Source organism: Phascolarctos cinereus, unplaced genomic scaffold (genome assembly GCF_003287225.1).
Source record: "Phascolarctos cinereus isolate Bilbo 61053 unplaced genomic scaffold, phaCin_HiC Scaffold_9;HRSCAF=440, whole genome shotgun sequence".
NCBI lineage: Eukaryota > Metazoa > Chordata > Mammalia > Diprotodontia > Phascolarctidae > Phascolarctos > Phascolarctos cinereus.
In genome coordinates, this window is record NW_027556402.1 from 240,317,304 (window position 1) to 240,332,318 (window position 15,015).

General features: G+C 41.9%; 1 protein-coding gene across 2 annotated transcripts in view; it reads left to right on the top strand.

Moving 5' to 3' along the window:
* Positions 1-504: 504 nt before the first annotated feature.
* Positions 505-15,015, top strand: part of API5 (apoptosis inhibitor 5) — a 34,097-nt gene continuing 19,586 nt past the window's right edge. The window contains exons 1-4 of one of the 2 annotated variants that reach the window (XM_021009721.2): positions 505-691; positions 10,450-10,611; positions 12,517-12,610; positions 14,394-14,459. In XM_021009721.2, the coding sequence (XP_020865380.1) occupies positions 623-691; positions 10,450-10,611; positions 12,517-12,610; positions 14,394-14,459 (391 nt within the window). In that variant the 5' untranslated portion in view covers positions 505-622. The remainder of the gene's footprint in view (positions 692-10,449; positions 10,612-12,516; positions 12,611-14,393; positions 14,460-15,015) is intronic. The other variant, XM_021009722.2, reaches the window with a different exon arrangement.

Genomic DNA, 15,015 nt, shown 5'->3' on the forward strand with positions numbered 1-15,015 from the left:
CCTGCGCCCCCTAATTTTATTTACCTCCCCCAACCTCACTTTTAGCTGGTTTTGATTTTTATATTCATTTATTTATGTGCGTGCCATCTCCCTTGATAAAAGGAAAGCTCCTTGGGCTGAGGACCACTTCATTTTCATCTTTGTACCTCCAGCAGGGGCCATCCCCAGTTATCTTGATCTATATCTGGCCACTGCACCCAGATGGCTCCAGAGGAGAAAGTGAAGCTGGTAACTTTGCACAGCCCTGCCTCACTTAAATCCAATTCACTCGCAAGGCGTGGCATCACCTTCCCGATGTCCCGGTCGGCCCAAAGGACTCTCTCCCAGCCCAGTGTCACACGCGGCTGTGCGGCTGCATCTCACTCCTCCGGTCGCTACGGGGCGCAATGAGCGCGCCAAGGCGGAGGCGCTCGGAGCGGCGGCCGCTCGCGGTGGCGTCGGCCGTCCGGCCCTAGGACGCTACGTCATCACGTCGGGCAGAGGGCGCGGGGCGGGGCACGCCAGGCGGGTCTGTGTGCAGCTGCGGTGGCGACGACGACGACGGCGGCGCCAGGAGCGGCGGCGGCGGGAGCGAGCGGCGGCGGCGGGAGCTGCGCCCGAGCCCGGCGCGCACCCAGCCATCATGCCCACGGTGGAGGAGCTCTACCGTAACTACGGCATTCTCGCCGACGCCACGGAGCAAGTGGGGCAGGTGAGCGTGCCCGGGCGGGCCTTGGCGGGAGCAGGCCGCGGCGGCAGCGGCTTCTTGGGTCTGAGCCCCGTCTCTGCCTCCTCTCCCCCCTGCGACTCTGCGCGGGTCTTGTCTCGCAGGGCCTTGGTTTCCCCATCTGTAAAACCCTTCCGGTGCTTGGCAGAGCACCTAACTTCTCGGAGCCTCGGTTTCCCCGTCTGGGGAAAGTCAGTTAAGCCCCCTGGGCCTCGCCTCCCCATTGTACCCCAGCCCTGACTTCCTTTCCCTGGCCTCGGTGTCCCCGTCTTGTCATGCGCGGGCTAGGCCTCAGTTTCCCCTGTGTAACAGGGAGCTCCCCTCCCGGGGCCGAGGCACATCCCGGTGCCTTGGTTTCCCTCCCTGTAAAAGCCGGAAATGCCTCCCGAGGCCCTCTCCTCTCCCGAGCCTGGCGCGGATGGATCGGCCGCCCGCCCCGACGTCTGTCCCGGAGCGCCGGGCCCGGGCCCCTCCCTTCCTGGCTCGCGGGTCTTCCACGGCCGGGGCCGGGGTCGGTGCCGCCGGGCCGCGGGCGGGACCCTTTTCGGTTTTGTTCTCGGCCGCCCACGTAAACACTCGGCAGAAAGCGCGCCCGCGGGCCCCCCCCCCCCGAGTCTGCGCTTCCTGCGTGTCCGGCCGTGCCCCGGGCGCCCGTAGCCCCGTCAGGCGCCGGCCGCCCGTGGGTAAACAGCCGTGAACCGGTTTCGGAGGCGTGCGAGAGGACGCGGCCAGGGCCCGGGGCCGGGCACCGTGCTCCGTGCTCCATGCCGGGACTTAAGGCCGCTCTGCGTCCGTCAGCCCCGGAGGAAAGAGTATTGTAAAAAGCTGGTAGCAATTTTGAAACCGCAGGCGTTTCCAGGGCAGAAGTGCGTGAGACAACAGGTAGTTTGCGGGTTTGCTCCCTTTGCTGAGTCGGGGTCTCGAGCACAGATCTCTCGGGCAGTTCGGAAGTCCCCGAGTTAGAAGTGAAACAGATGGAGCGCGTTAGGGAGGGGGCGATGGTTTGTCACCCGAGGCAAGGGCGGCGTAGCAACCTAAAGCCTGGCGGTAAAACGGAGAGAAGCGGAAGCGTACATGGAATGAATGCCGCTTTCCAAGCATTCTTTTTGAAACCAACCGTATTGTATCTCCGTCACTGAGACTGTTGAAGGCGTCTAGGAGTGCTCCTGCTCATTATCTCCCAGGTTGTAGTTTAGGCTGGAAACGACCTGACTCGGGTTTTGCGATCTCAGGACTTGCTTGGTAATTCAAGGTGGAAGTGCTTTTCCAAAAATGGGGAATTTTTTTTCCTTAAATATTTGGGGCTTATTTTAGTAAAGCCTGAGATGAAAATGTGCCCATTTCTGGTGTGAGTTTAAAACTTCATTTTACTTTTCCAAATTAATTTTATTTATAATCCATCAGCAAACATTTATTAAGCTCTTCCAATTTGCCAAGCTAGGTAGTGCAATGGATAGAGTTCTGGGCCTTAAGTCAGGAGTTCAAATTTGGCCTCACTTATTAGCTGTGTGACCCTGGGCAAGTCACTTAGCCCTATTTGCCTCAGTTTCTTCATCTGTAAAATGAGTTGGAGAAGGAAATGGCAAACCACTCCAGTATCTCTGCCAAGAAAACCCCAAATGGGGTCACAAACACGACTGAACAACAAATTTGCTGTGCTGAGCTCCAGGGATACAAAAAAAGGCAGAAACAGAAAAGTGTAATGATAACTGTCTGTTGAGCACTTACTTGTTTATAGCACACTGCTAGACGTGAGACAAAATTTCTAAGGTGCCAAATTCCTGTCTTTGAATAAAAGGAAAAGCAGTTCGTAGAGGGCAGGGTGCATTGAGTGCTGGTCAGGAAGACAAGTTCAAATCCTCCCTTAAACAATTACCAGCTGTGTGACCCTGGGTAACTTCTCTCAGCTTCAGTTTCCTCATCTGTAAAGTGAGGGTGTTAGACGTGATGGCCTCTAAGGCCGTTTCCAGCTCCAATTCTACTATGATCCTGAGAACTCAGCCCTGGATTGTTTGTATTGATGAAGGGGAGAAGCTTGCAGATACGATGATGAAATGCTGTGTGTTGGGGACAGGGGGTTACCCTCTGGATTGTTTTGCTTCAGCTGAAAAAAAATTTATTTTTCCTTGCATACGGACCACCCCGGGGAAGGAGAGCCAAAAGTGTGTGTGAGGTAGAAAGAAACTAACCTAGAATTACTTTTTAATGAATTAATTATTGAGGATTGTTCTTGTAGCATCTTTACCTGTACAACTACAGACTATTTTACATGAAGTGTTTAATATAGCTCTCAGCACAGTCATTCAGTATCCTCATTACCACCCTGGTGCCCCAAATATAAAGTAACAATTTCAGGTTATTGAAAGACCTAGTCACAATGAAGTGATTTTCCTTAAGTTTAAGTAACTGAGTTTTAAGAAAATAGATACCATGCTACCAAGATTTCACCATGAGACAAAATTTTCTCCTGTTAACTTCTCTGGAAGTAATGGGGAGACAGTATACACACATAAGAAGTGATCATGGAGTTTCAGTTTATTACCCCGAAATTGTGGGAAGTTTTTTGACCAAAGGAGGAAGGGGGCAAAGCCAGTGTAATGGAGGAAGTGCCAGTCATCCTTTTCCTATTTCTTAAAAGAAAAATAACTGCTTTTGATTATATCCATCCTCTAGCACCTTGCTTCAGCCTTCATCCTTTCTTGATTATCTTCAGTTTATCCCTCTCTATTCCATTCTTCCTTATCTGCCTACGGAATTGACTAGGTTCCCCTTACCCTTCTGCTCACCTATCTATCCTCTCCTCTTTACCAACAAACTTATTGAAAACGTAGTCTTCTAATAATCATTGCCTCACTTTTTTGCCTCCTAGTCTCTTTAGACTTTTACAAACTGGCTTCAGTCCTCATTACTGAGACTTCCTTCAAAAGTCGTCAGTGACTTTCTTACTGACAAGCAGAATGGTCTTTTTGTCTCTTCTCATCCACCTTGACATCTGCAACATTTGCCATGAATGACCACTCCTTAACTGTCTTTTCCCATAGCTTCAAGATATCAGACTCCTGGTTCTGACAGCTTTCTGTCTAGTTATTTCACTCCTTTTGGCCCCTGAAGGGTATGTTTTCTAAGATTTGGCCCAGGGGCCCTATATTCTTTCTCTATGCTCTCTTCTTTAACACCTTGTTTCCCCTGTGGCTTCACCTGTCATTTCCACCCAGATAATTCTCAAGTCTGTATCTTCAGTGCTAATCTTTCTTCATCTTTCCAGAGTGCACAGGATACATCGCCCTGGGGTCCTTCTTGGCAGCCCAGAGTCAGCATGAAGCATGGTTGAACATACCAAGGTCACCCATGTGACCTTAGGCAAGGTGCTTGACCTCTTTAGGCCTTATTTTCCTCATATATAAATTGAGGAGATTGCCCTCACTGATTTCTAAAGTCCATTCTAGCACTGAATTCTATGATATATCCAAAACTAAGTTTCTTGTTCTGACTTTGCATTTTCTGCATTTGGTAAAACCACGTTTCCTTTGTTTGAAGTCTCAGGGTTATTCACCCTTCCTTTTCTGTCATCCGCTTAAGCCAGTCAGTTATTAATTTCTATTTATTCCCCTTTTACAATATCTCTATTCTTTTCCTAGCACGGGTACAGACCTTCGTTAATCTCTGCTTGTACTCTTGTGTTAGCCTCCAGAAATGAAATATTTTTGGCCTTCTACTCTCTCCTTAGTCTAGCCCACTAATGTATGTTTCTGGTGATGTCCCTTCTCTACTTCATACTCTCACATCTACCAAGTAGAGTCTCAGCCTGGCTTTCAAAACCTTTCTCAAATGGACATCTCCTTCTTTCCAGTCTTACCTTTCTGTCACTTCTCTTGATGTAATCTTTGCTCCAGGCAAACTGGATTGTTCCTTCCCCATTACATAGGCCCTGTTTTTCTATTTGTGTCTTTGTGCATTTTCTCTGTTCCTGAAATCAAACCCACCCTCCCCATGCCCCTGAATTCCGGACCAATTTTTTAAAGACAACAAACGTGCAACCTATTCCATGCAGTCTTTTCTGCATCCTTGTTCCCAGGCCTTTAATGATAGGAATTTCATTGAAAGTATATCAAGTCACCTTTCTTCCTCAGTCTCTTGAATCTGGAGAGCACTATTAGGGGCAGGTGGTGGGAGGGTATCCCTGGGAGTCCCCTCCACAAAGAATTCATACTTTGTGTGATACACCCACCCAAGGTAGCTTTCCCACTTCTAAGTACGTGACCCTCTGTCCAAGGGAACTCAATTTTAGAGCAGAAAAGTAGGCGGAGTGGTCAGTCCTTCTGGGGATTCCAGAGCTGGGAGCTGACCAAGGGCCTTTCTCAAGAGGGAAAGAAGAAGTGTCCACTGAGAATGACCCATCTGGGTTAGCTGTCTCAATTATAAAAAGTGGCCTCTGGTGTATGGGTGCCATTCCAAAGACCCCTCAGTCCCTGCTGGATCCCCCCCTTTTTTAAAAATTCTAGACATTTTTGTGTGTGGTGGAACAAAAATTTTGTAATTAAAAGAACAAAAAGAGAAGATTATTGCGGATGTTGGGTAGGTTGGAGGAAGATAATGAAGGGCAAACATTTTCTTAGTCATAGTTTTAAAAACATTATAAAGAGGTAATTATAAAGCTCATTTTATATCAGGAAAGAACTGGGAAAATAGTAGAACTGAATAGAGATCCTCAAAACGTTACCAGATATGTAAAAAAGGTTACCATTTGAGAAACTAATGGATGTTTAAGAGAAGGGAATGAAATCATTATTCAGTGGATAAGAATGGTAACAGTGGAGAGTAGTAAGATGAGAAATAAGTTTAGGTATCTTACAGCATATACTGCAATAAATTCCCCCCTGGACCTGTACATTAAATATTTAAGTTAAAAGAAAATGAAATAATTTATTTTATTGTTGAAGGGATGGTCAGTTCTTATTTACCAACTAAATTCTTTTTAGTGGGAAAGTAACAGAAATGGCTATTTAAAAGAAAAACTCTACTCAACAAAAAGATAACCAAAATAAAAAAGGTCCATTATTAAAATTTAACGTTCATTTTCTACAAGTAATTGATATAGAATTCAAAGGACAGTGTCTAGTCACCAGTCGACACATAATGAAAGGCTTAAAGAATAACAAATTGTAAACATATATATGTATATGTATGAAAATTCTCTTCAAAAGCAATTAAAATCATTAAACCAGTTTTGAAGTGGTGATCTCATATCCCTGAAGACTTTCTCACACTAAAAGTTGTGAAAAAAGTGTGAACCTTCAGTGGTTCAGGGGATTTCTTCACCCAGGGGTTGTCTTTACCAATAAAATCACAAGTCCAAGCTCAGCCGCAATAGAACCACATATCAACGTAGATGTGAATAAATACAGAGAAATAAAGGGAGCTAGACAGGAAGTATTATGTAAGTTGTGATTAGTTTATTAGGTTTTTTTTTCCTTTTAAGGCTTTTTAAATATAAGATCCTATTGTAGTTTGTTGTACTATGTTCGTAATATTTTTTAAAGGAAGAAGCTTCCCCCCCTCAGAATTAGAAGAATCTATCTAAAATCTCAATTTTCTAGTCAGAACATCCTTCTAGCTATCTTAAGTTTTTCTGTTAGCAAAATTCTGATTGGACCATGGGGTTTGTTACATCTGTAGTCAATCCAACCCTAATTTTTCCTCTTAATTTTTTTTCACTTGCTCTGGAGTGTAGGAAGAGTTTGGAAATGCAGTGATTATAATTCATTAGTCACCTTTTTGTAACTTTTTTTTGTTTTTTTGGAAAATTGAGTCAGAAAAACTCATAGCTTACTCTAATGCATGCAACTCCTAAGTGGTTTATAAAAAATAAACTAGTTTTGTGTGAATTGCACGTTGAATTTTTCCTTCACTATAAAGAAGAAAGTGATAACACAGCAGCACTGTTTGCTTTTTTGTGCATTGCCCAAGTAATTCATTGGGTGGAATTAGGCTCCTTCCTCCAGCATTTTAGACCCTAAATGTAGTCCGTTCATCCTAACATCTGATGCTTCATGAGCTCCTTTTAAAATTTGGTTGTGTTTTGGGAAATCACTACTCTGACTGATCACTGGAACAGTGTGGCTTCATCACGGGAGGTCTGGGAATGTTCTTTCTTTTGTGGTAGGTTAAGAGGCTTGAATCAGGTTGTGGATAAGGCATTTACTCTGATACCCTAGGGATTTTCTTTGGGCTTCCCTCATTTGTTCAGTTGATTTGCAAGGGAAAGGGCATAAATCTAGTTCATTTTTCAAATGTTAAAACTGATTTACAGTTTGTGAAGGAGGCACTTCATTTATTTGAATATCTGAAATGTACCCATTGAACTGGAAGAAGAAAAGACAGAGGGCTGTGCCATGCTCTAGTTGTGAGCATGTTCCTGCAGTTATAGTCGCTTTGCCACCGACTCCCTTTGAAGCTCTCCAGAAAGCATCCCTTTGAGTGTGCTTCCTGCTTTGTCAAGCACAGATAATATATACCTCTTGGAGGTATTTTGAAAAGTCATGCCTGTAAAGATCTTTGAGATGTGTAGATGAAAGAGAAGTACAGGAACAGCATTTTTTGTTGGGTCGGTTCTTCAAGAAGCTAGATGAAATACATTTATACCAACATCAGCAATACACACAAGTTTACCTGAGAATTGTACAGAGAAGAAGGCTGACTTGTATCCTGGTTTTTAAGAACACAACTGCGGTGTCTGCTATAGAAAACCCATTGTGACATCTTTTGAATTATTTTCTGTTTATAATTGACTCTTATAAATGCAAATGTAATAGAACTTTTATTCTAGTCTTTTTATAAAGAAGTAAAACACTATTAGATGTCACAATGATTTAATCTCTCTAGCCTTGCTGTTCAAATGCCACAGTTGAAATTATCTGTAGAACTCTTACCTTCCGGTGATAGCCTGCAAATAGTCTGAGACAGATCTCAAATCTCTTGCTATATACTACTTCATTTTGTTAGTATCTAGGATTTTAATTGGGTTAAAAGGCTATAGCTGAAGTTTATATTTGCTTTCTCTGATTCCAGTTGGGCTATTAATTTCAAAATTTCATGTTTTAAATAAAATTTCTGTGCAAAGTATTTAGGTTAGACCTAGGGAAGAACCTAGTAGCAAAAATGATTGTTATACAGTTTGATAGTTCACCAAAAAAAATTGGCATTTCCTTTTCTGGGTGGAAAACTTAGAGAGATCTGATGTTGGCAAGAAAAGCTGTAGGTAGAGAAAGGAGTTTTCAAATAAATTGGTCAAAAAAGGAAACTCAAAGACAGAGAGGATTACTTCTTGGGCGGGGAGGATGAAACAGTGGGAAGAAGACATAGCTAGAGTTGGTCTACACTTCTTTCCTTCTCTTTTCACTGCCAAGAAGTATGATGGTGGAACTGGAAAATGCAGAATAAAAATGGCTGGAGTTCAGGTCGCCAAGCTCAGGTGAACTGCATCCTGTCCTAGGATCCTGAAAAAACTGGCAGATAAGATTGACAAGCCATAGTCATTGATCTTTGAAAAATGATAGAGAATTGTGGAAGTATCATAGGATCAAAGAAGATCAGAGGTCCCAGTTTTCAAGAAAGAGAATAGAGCCTTCAAACTCTAAGCTAATCAGCTTCACTTTCAATTTGGCAGACATTCCAGGGCATATTATCTAAGGGATAATTAATGAATATCTAGAAAGAGAAGTGTGTTCACAAAGAGCCAGCAAAGCTTTATCAAGAACACTTCATACCAGACTACCTTCATTTCCTTTTTTGGCATAGTTACCTGACTAGTAGGTCTTGGCAATGCTATAGAGAGAATTTGCCTAGAGTTTAGCAAAACATTTGACAAGATCTCACATGCCATTCTTTCAGGAAAGATGGAGCAGTTTGGACTAGCTGGTAGTACAATTTCCTGAGTTTGAAATTAATTGAATGCCCAGAGCAAAGTGTAGTCATTAATTGTTGTGGATCAACTTGGAAAATGTCCAGTGGCATTCCCCACAGATTTGTGCTTAGTCCTATACTGTTTAATGTTAATAAAGATCTAGATGGTACGCGTATCAAATTTGCAGATATATATTTGTTATTTAAAATCTTGTTCTGCTGTAGACCAAAGCTATCTTGTTCTCATTTTGCAGATGAAGAACCTGAATCATTGAGAGTAGTTAAGTGACTTGCCTGAGGCCACAAAGGTAGCGAGTTAGAATCAAGTCTTGAACCTAGCTTGTCTGACATCAAATACAGCCCTTTTCCCATTATGCTATGCTACTTCAAATGGCACCTTAGACTAGGGCTTCTTAAACTCTTCCCGCTCAGGACCGCTTCAGGGCTTCTTAAATTGTGGGTCAAGACCCCACAGTTTAAGAAGTGCTGCTAGACAACACAAAGCCAGTAATGACACCTCATATTTGATTACCAGGTCAGGATCCAGAAATGTCTTTCAGGCTCTAGAACATTTGGGTGAATTCAGACTTAACAATTTAATACAGATAAGTCATCTCAGGTTTTACCAAAATAAACTTCAAGTAGTTACAGAATAAAAAATTGAGAGAACTTTAAAAAATTGAGAGCTATCCAAAAATAGAATGAGCAACATGTGGAAATAGTAGGTTCCCTACATTAGAGATCTGTAAGTAGAGGCTGACTGACTACATGTCAAGTATAGTACAGAAAGCATTCTAGTTCAAGTATGGGTTAGACTGTGCAGTCTCTTCCTTAGCTAAAATACTGGGGGTTTAAAATGTTTCTAGGAGGAAAATTAAAGGGAAATGAAATTTGGGCTCTTTTTTGTGGGGTATCATTAGTTTTGATACATTATTTCACTGACTATATCATGTAAGAATTTGATTCTTGGTGATGTTTCCATCTTCTGGAATGAATGAATCTGTGAAAAAGCATTTATCAACAGCTTAATATATGTCAAGCACTTGGGACGCAATTGAAATAGACTCTGCTCTCAAAGAGCACACAGACTAACTAGGGGAGACAATATATAAAAGGAAGATCAGCTGTAGGGCAGATGAAAGAATTTCAAAGGATGCGGTGGCAGGAAGGATCCGGGGAACTTAGATTGTATAAGGAGGCCAGATGACAGTGGCAGGGGACTTGGTAAGACTTGGTACACTCAGCTTCTCTTTGGAAGGAATGGAATCGTTGATCCCAATCTCATCCAAGCTGTGTAAGTAAGTAGTCAGTTTAGATGCTTAGGAAAAATAGAGTGCCCCCAACTAGTGGTCAGTCTTTCTCCTGCTTAGATGATTCAGATGGATGATGGGACACCAGGCTTGGAGAATGGAAAAACTTGCTCACAGCGGTGGTAAATCTTCCAGACGTCCTTGAAGTTGCTTGATTTCAGAATGACCTCATTCATATCCATTTTGATTTTTGTGCATTTGCAGGTGTGAATTTCATGACACGCCTTGAGATAGTTGGATATATTTGGACCATGAAGCCAAATTAGGGATAATAGTCACTCAAAACAGTTGAGAATATTTCTACTCCTAGTTAATAAATTAATTTGATTTTTTTCAACTTCATTTGAGGGTGCCTAGTCCCTAAATTGGGAATTCCTGTGGATTGTGCTCATTTAAAGAAAAAATTAATGGAATAGTCCTAGTCCTTCATGCTGTGAAATTCCTGTACAATAAAGGCTCAGTCTTGATACAGTCTTATACTCACCCATCTCCTAATCAGCAATGTCACTTTTCTGTATTTTTTTTTTTCAGCACAAAGATGCCTATCAGGTGATCTTAGATGGTGTGAAAGGAGGCACCAAGGAAAAAAGATTAGCAGCACAATTTATTCCGAAATTCTTCAAGCATTTCCCCGAATTGGCTGATTCTGCTATTAATGCCCAGCTAGATCTCTGTGAAGATGAAGATGTGTCAGTAAGTATTTTATTAGAAACTTTTTAGGAGGCCGAAAGATGGCATTTTCTTAAAATTCTCCAGGTTTTCTGTGGTTGGTCACTTTAATGGGTATATTGAGCTTCAGAAGTCTACAGGGAAATCAGACTTGTATCTTAACACTTTAACTAGCAGGCTTTATTACACTTATAAAAGGTAGTTAGCTCTTCAGTTCATTTTCTGGGGTAATAACAGAAATAACTCACATTCCTGTAGTGCTTTTTAAGTTTTTCAAAGCACTTTCCCTAAAGCAGCCCCATGAGGTAGGTGGCACAATATATTATCCCCCCTTTTTTACAAATGAGTAAATTAGGGTTCAGAGATGTTAAAGGATTTGCTCTTGAGCACATGATTAGTGAGATGCAAACCTGAAATGTGGACCAAGATCCTCCGACTGCCTAGTCAGTCCTTGGCCTGTAACAGCAAGCTGCTGCTCTGATAGATATATACACAACACATAGCAGGATGTAGGCTGTTGTGAGCGTTGTATTTCTGGTAGTTGTTGTGAAACTAGTGTGTTGACTTGAAATTAGGTAGCAGCATGTTTTGCCATAAGAATTGTCACATGTTGTGTGTCTGTTTGATGAGTCTGGCTTTTCCTTCTACTACTGTGCAGTCTTTCTGTGACTTAATCTTTGAGAGTTGATATGGCTGATAAGTTCAGCATCCTATGGCCATCCTGGTGAGTCCACCCAAACTTAGCTGACCTCATCTTGAGGTGACAGGCACATAGTCCACCAAACCTTAAAGTCTTTCCTCCTTAGTTGGGGCTGACAGAGCTTGCTCCATTGACAACTTTCTGAAAATCCTCCACATTAGAAGGAGGTATCAGATGAGGACTTTAGGGAAGAGGTCATTATGCTTGTCAGATTTTAAGTCCAATAACCCCTCCCAAGGCAATAATTTATAAGAGAAACAAATTGTCAACATTTGCCTCTCCTGCCATCCTCATTGGGACGTGTATGTGACCTTCGATTCTGGAAAGCTTTACCATTGGACTTCAGGTAGGTCCTGCCTATCAGATTGAAAAGGCTTTGAGTGCAAGCCCATCGAGCCTAACTTTTTTGAGAGGGCCAGCTCAGTTCACCTCATTGAAGTATGAAGTTTCTTACCAGAAGGCTGACTGCCAAGTGAGTTGTTTTTTTCAGCCACATAACTTCATAAAGACTGCTTTAAGAAGTGTCTCAGTTTTTCAGTCTGAAGTGTCCACGCTGATTCAACCAAAGATTCTTGGAGTAAATACCTAATAATCCTAAATAGGCAAGGTAAAGGAGTGTTTTTTATGAACTTGTAATTCTTAGAACAAGTTACATACCTCTCCTAGCACAGATTCTTAAGGAAATGATAAGCTACTCAGACTCCAGATGAAACTAATGAGTCATCAACAGTATGTACAGGGTAGATCCTGACCTAATAGGAGTTTGGATTTGAGTGTTTTTGTTTGGCTTTTGGCTTTTTGATGAATAATTTGGAATTATTGATTCATACAACCTTCCAACCCCTGGGATTACTGAATAGTAGTTAATGCAGGAACTACCAAGGAGTCAGTTTACCAAGCAGCATTGGCAGCAGCCATTGTCATCTTAGATCCTGCAGTCTGCAATTCACCATTTGTTCTGTTTAGTACCTCTCACTTTCCTCTTTGGAAAGCCTTCCTCTTGGAAGCCTTTCAGTGACCAAATACCAACAGAAGATTTTAGAAACTGCTAGGAGCGCTCAATGTGTTCTGCCGCTGAAGCTTGTAACAATGGAATTATTTTTCTCTATAGTTCAGATTGTTTGCCTGCTGTGTTGTACCACATATAGCTGGATGAGTGATTTCTTTTTGCGTAAGATTGAATTTTAAAATGATGAATTTGTGTTACTTTTTTCTTCCACTAACAAAAGATCAGAAGACAAGCGATTAAAGAACTGCCCCAGTTTGCTACTGGAGAGAACCTTCCTCGAGTGGCGGACATTCTGACTCAGCTTTTGCAGACAGGTGGGATGTTCCCTTTTTACCTTTATATGTCTGCCCTCTGAAAGGCAAGGTCTGTGTGGATAATAGTCAGGGCTGGGCTAGGGCCAGCTTGAACCAACTCAAAAGAGATGTAAGTTTTCAGTGTGAGCATTTACACTTTGGAAACCAGCAAAGGCTACAAATCAGGGTTTGATTTGTTATTGTGGGGTTTGTTGTTGTTTAGACTTAAGAAAGTAATAGAGAAAATATTAATCAGATTAGTCCTAAAAGTGTTTCATGTGTATGTTTTTTCCCCTTGGAGAACCAGTCATTAAACATTTATTAGCACTCCACTACTGAGAGCTCTACCAAAGTTAGCACTCTGTGTTCATTCCCAAGGTGGGCTTGGTTTGATAAGTAGTTAGTGGCCCGACCTAGCTTCTGATTGCCTTTGTTCCTTTAAAAATCCCAGCCAACTGATAACTTTGTTCTTTAGGGATGCCTAATTATGGCATTGCTTACTAGCAAATGAGAGAGGGTTGCCTATAGTTTCTCATGTTTATTTAGCAAAACTTGAACCGTACAAAGTCTTAAGTTAAGAGTATGGATGCTCTGCATTTGTTCCCATAGCTCTTATCTTGACAAGCATTTAGTAAGTCCCAACTATGTGCCGGGAACTATGCTGAGCACTAGAGAGACAAAAACAAGAAATGAAACAGTCCCTACCCTCAAGGAAACTTGCCTTCTATTGAGGAAGACAGCATGCACATGTGTAAATACATATAAAATAAATAGAAAGGAAAAGGTGGGGCGGGGCCGGGAGACACAAGTGGTTGGGGGGTCAGGAAAGGCATCACATATCATGTGATAGTTGGAGCTGAGCTTTAAGGAGTTGGGGAGTAAGAGGGAGTAGATTCCAGGGTTGGGAGCAGCCTGTTCAAAGGCAAAGACACAAGATGGAGTATTGGAGATGAGGAACAAGAAGACCAGTTGGAGTGACCTGGGAGTTATCATAGTTAGTCTAAACCTGCCTGTCCCTAAATCAGTTGGCCGTCTTACGTTTGGGCAGCAAGTCATATATATATATATATATATATATATATAAAAAAATAAGGCTGGCCAGATAGGTTGGCACCAGTCTGTAAAAAGCTTTAAAAGCCAAAAAGAAGATTTTCTGTTTGATCATAGGGGTGGTGCTAGCCATTATAGTTTATTGCATAAGAGACTAGCATAAGTAAGATCTGCATTTAAGCAATATCACTTCAGCAGCTGTAAGGAGAGGAGTTGGGGGAGGCAAGAGATTTGAGAGGAAGGAAAGACCAAATGTAATAGCCAGAGAGGAAGAATGAGGACCTGGATAAGCATGGTGATCTTGTGAGTAGAGAGAACGTAACCGAGAGGAGATAAGTTTTAGAAGGAGAATGGAAAAGATTTGGCACCTCTGGATATGTGGGGTGACGGACAGAGAAGAGCCACTGACTCTGAGTTTTCAATCCTGGGTGACTAGGAGAGCATAATGGGGAAGTTCGGAGGTGGGAAGGAGTGGGTTTGGGAGAGGTTTTGAACATGTTAAGTTTGAGATGCATTTGGGATATCCAGTTGACAGTTTGTGATGGAGTACTGTAGCTCAAGAGGGAGACAAGGATTGGATACATACAGAGATCTGAGAGATATCTGCCTAGGACAATAATTAAACTCATACTTTCCTAGAAAAGATTGGATTTCATGGAAATCAGAAATGAAACAGGCTTGCAGTTTGAGGTCCCCCCCCCCGGGTTTTATCTTTGGTTTTTTTTTTTTTTACTTTGTGCCACTTTTTCTCTAGATGATTCTGCGGAATTTAACCTGGTGAATAATGCCCTGCTGAGTATATTTAAGATGGATGCTAAAGGTAATAGACCCAAATTCTAAGTTGAGAATTACCTTCTTTTTTAATAGAGAGGAACATGTATTTAATGTATGGTCCTTAAAAAAAAAAAAGTATGGTCCCTATGAGGATTAAGAAGATAATCTAGAACTTAGTATTATTCTCCAAAACAAGATTTTATCTCCAATTTTATGGAAATTCTACCTGTTATTTATTTATTTTTAAAACTATTTAGTTGTATGGTTGATTTTTATATCCTGATAAGGCCATCAGAAGTGATTGCAGAGATGGTAAGAATTCAGAATTTTCCTTAAACTTTATTAGCAGTTTGTCATTAAATTTTCTTTATCCACTTTTAAGAAACACATATAACATATAAACCATCTTTAGGAAAAAGATGGTTTTGTATGTAGTATAGGGAGTACCTGAAAAGTCATACATTACTTAACTGCATTTTCACTTGTTTCACATGTTCATCTTTCCCATTCCAGAGCTCAGTTTTTAAAAAATTTATTTATTTTTAGTTTTCAGCATTCACTTCCATAAGATTTTGAGTTTTAACTTTTTTCCCCCTCCCCAA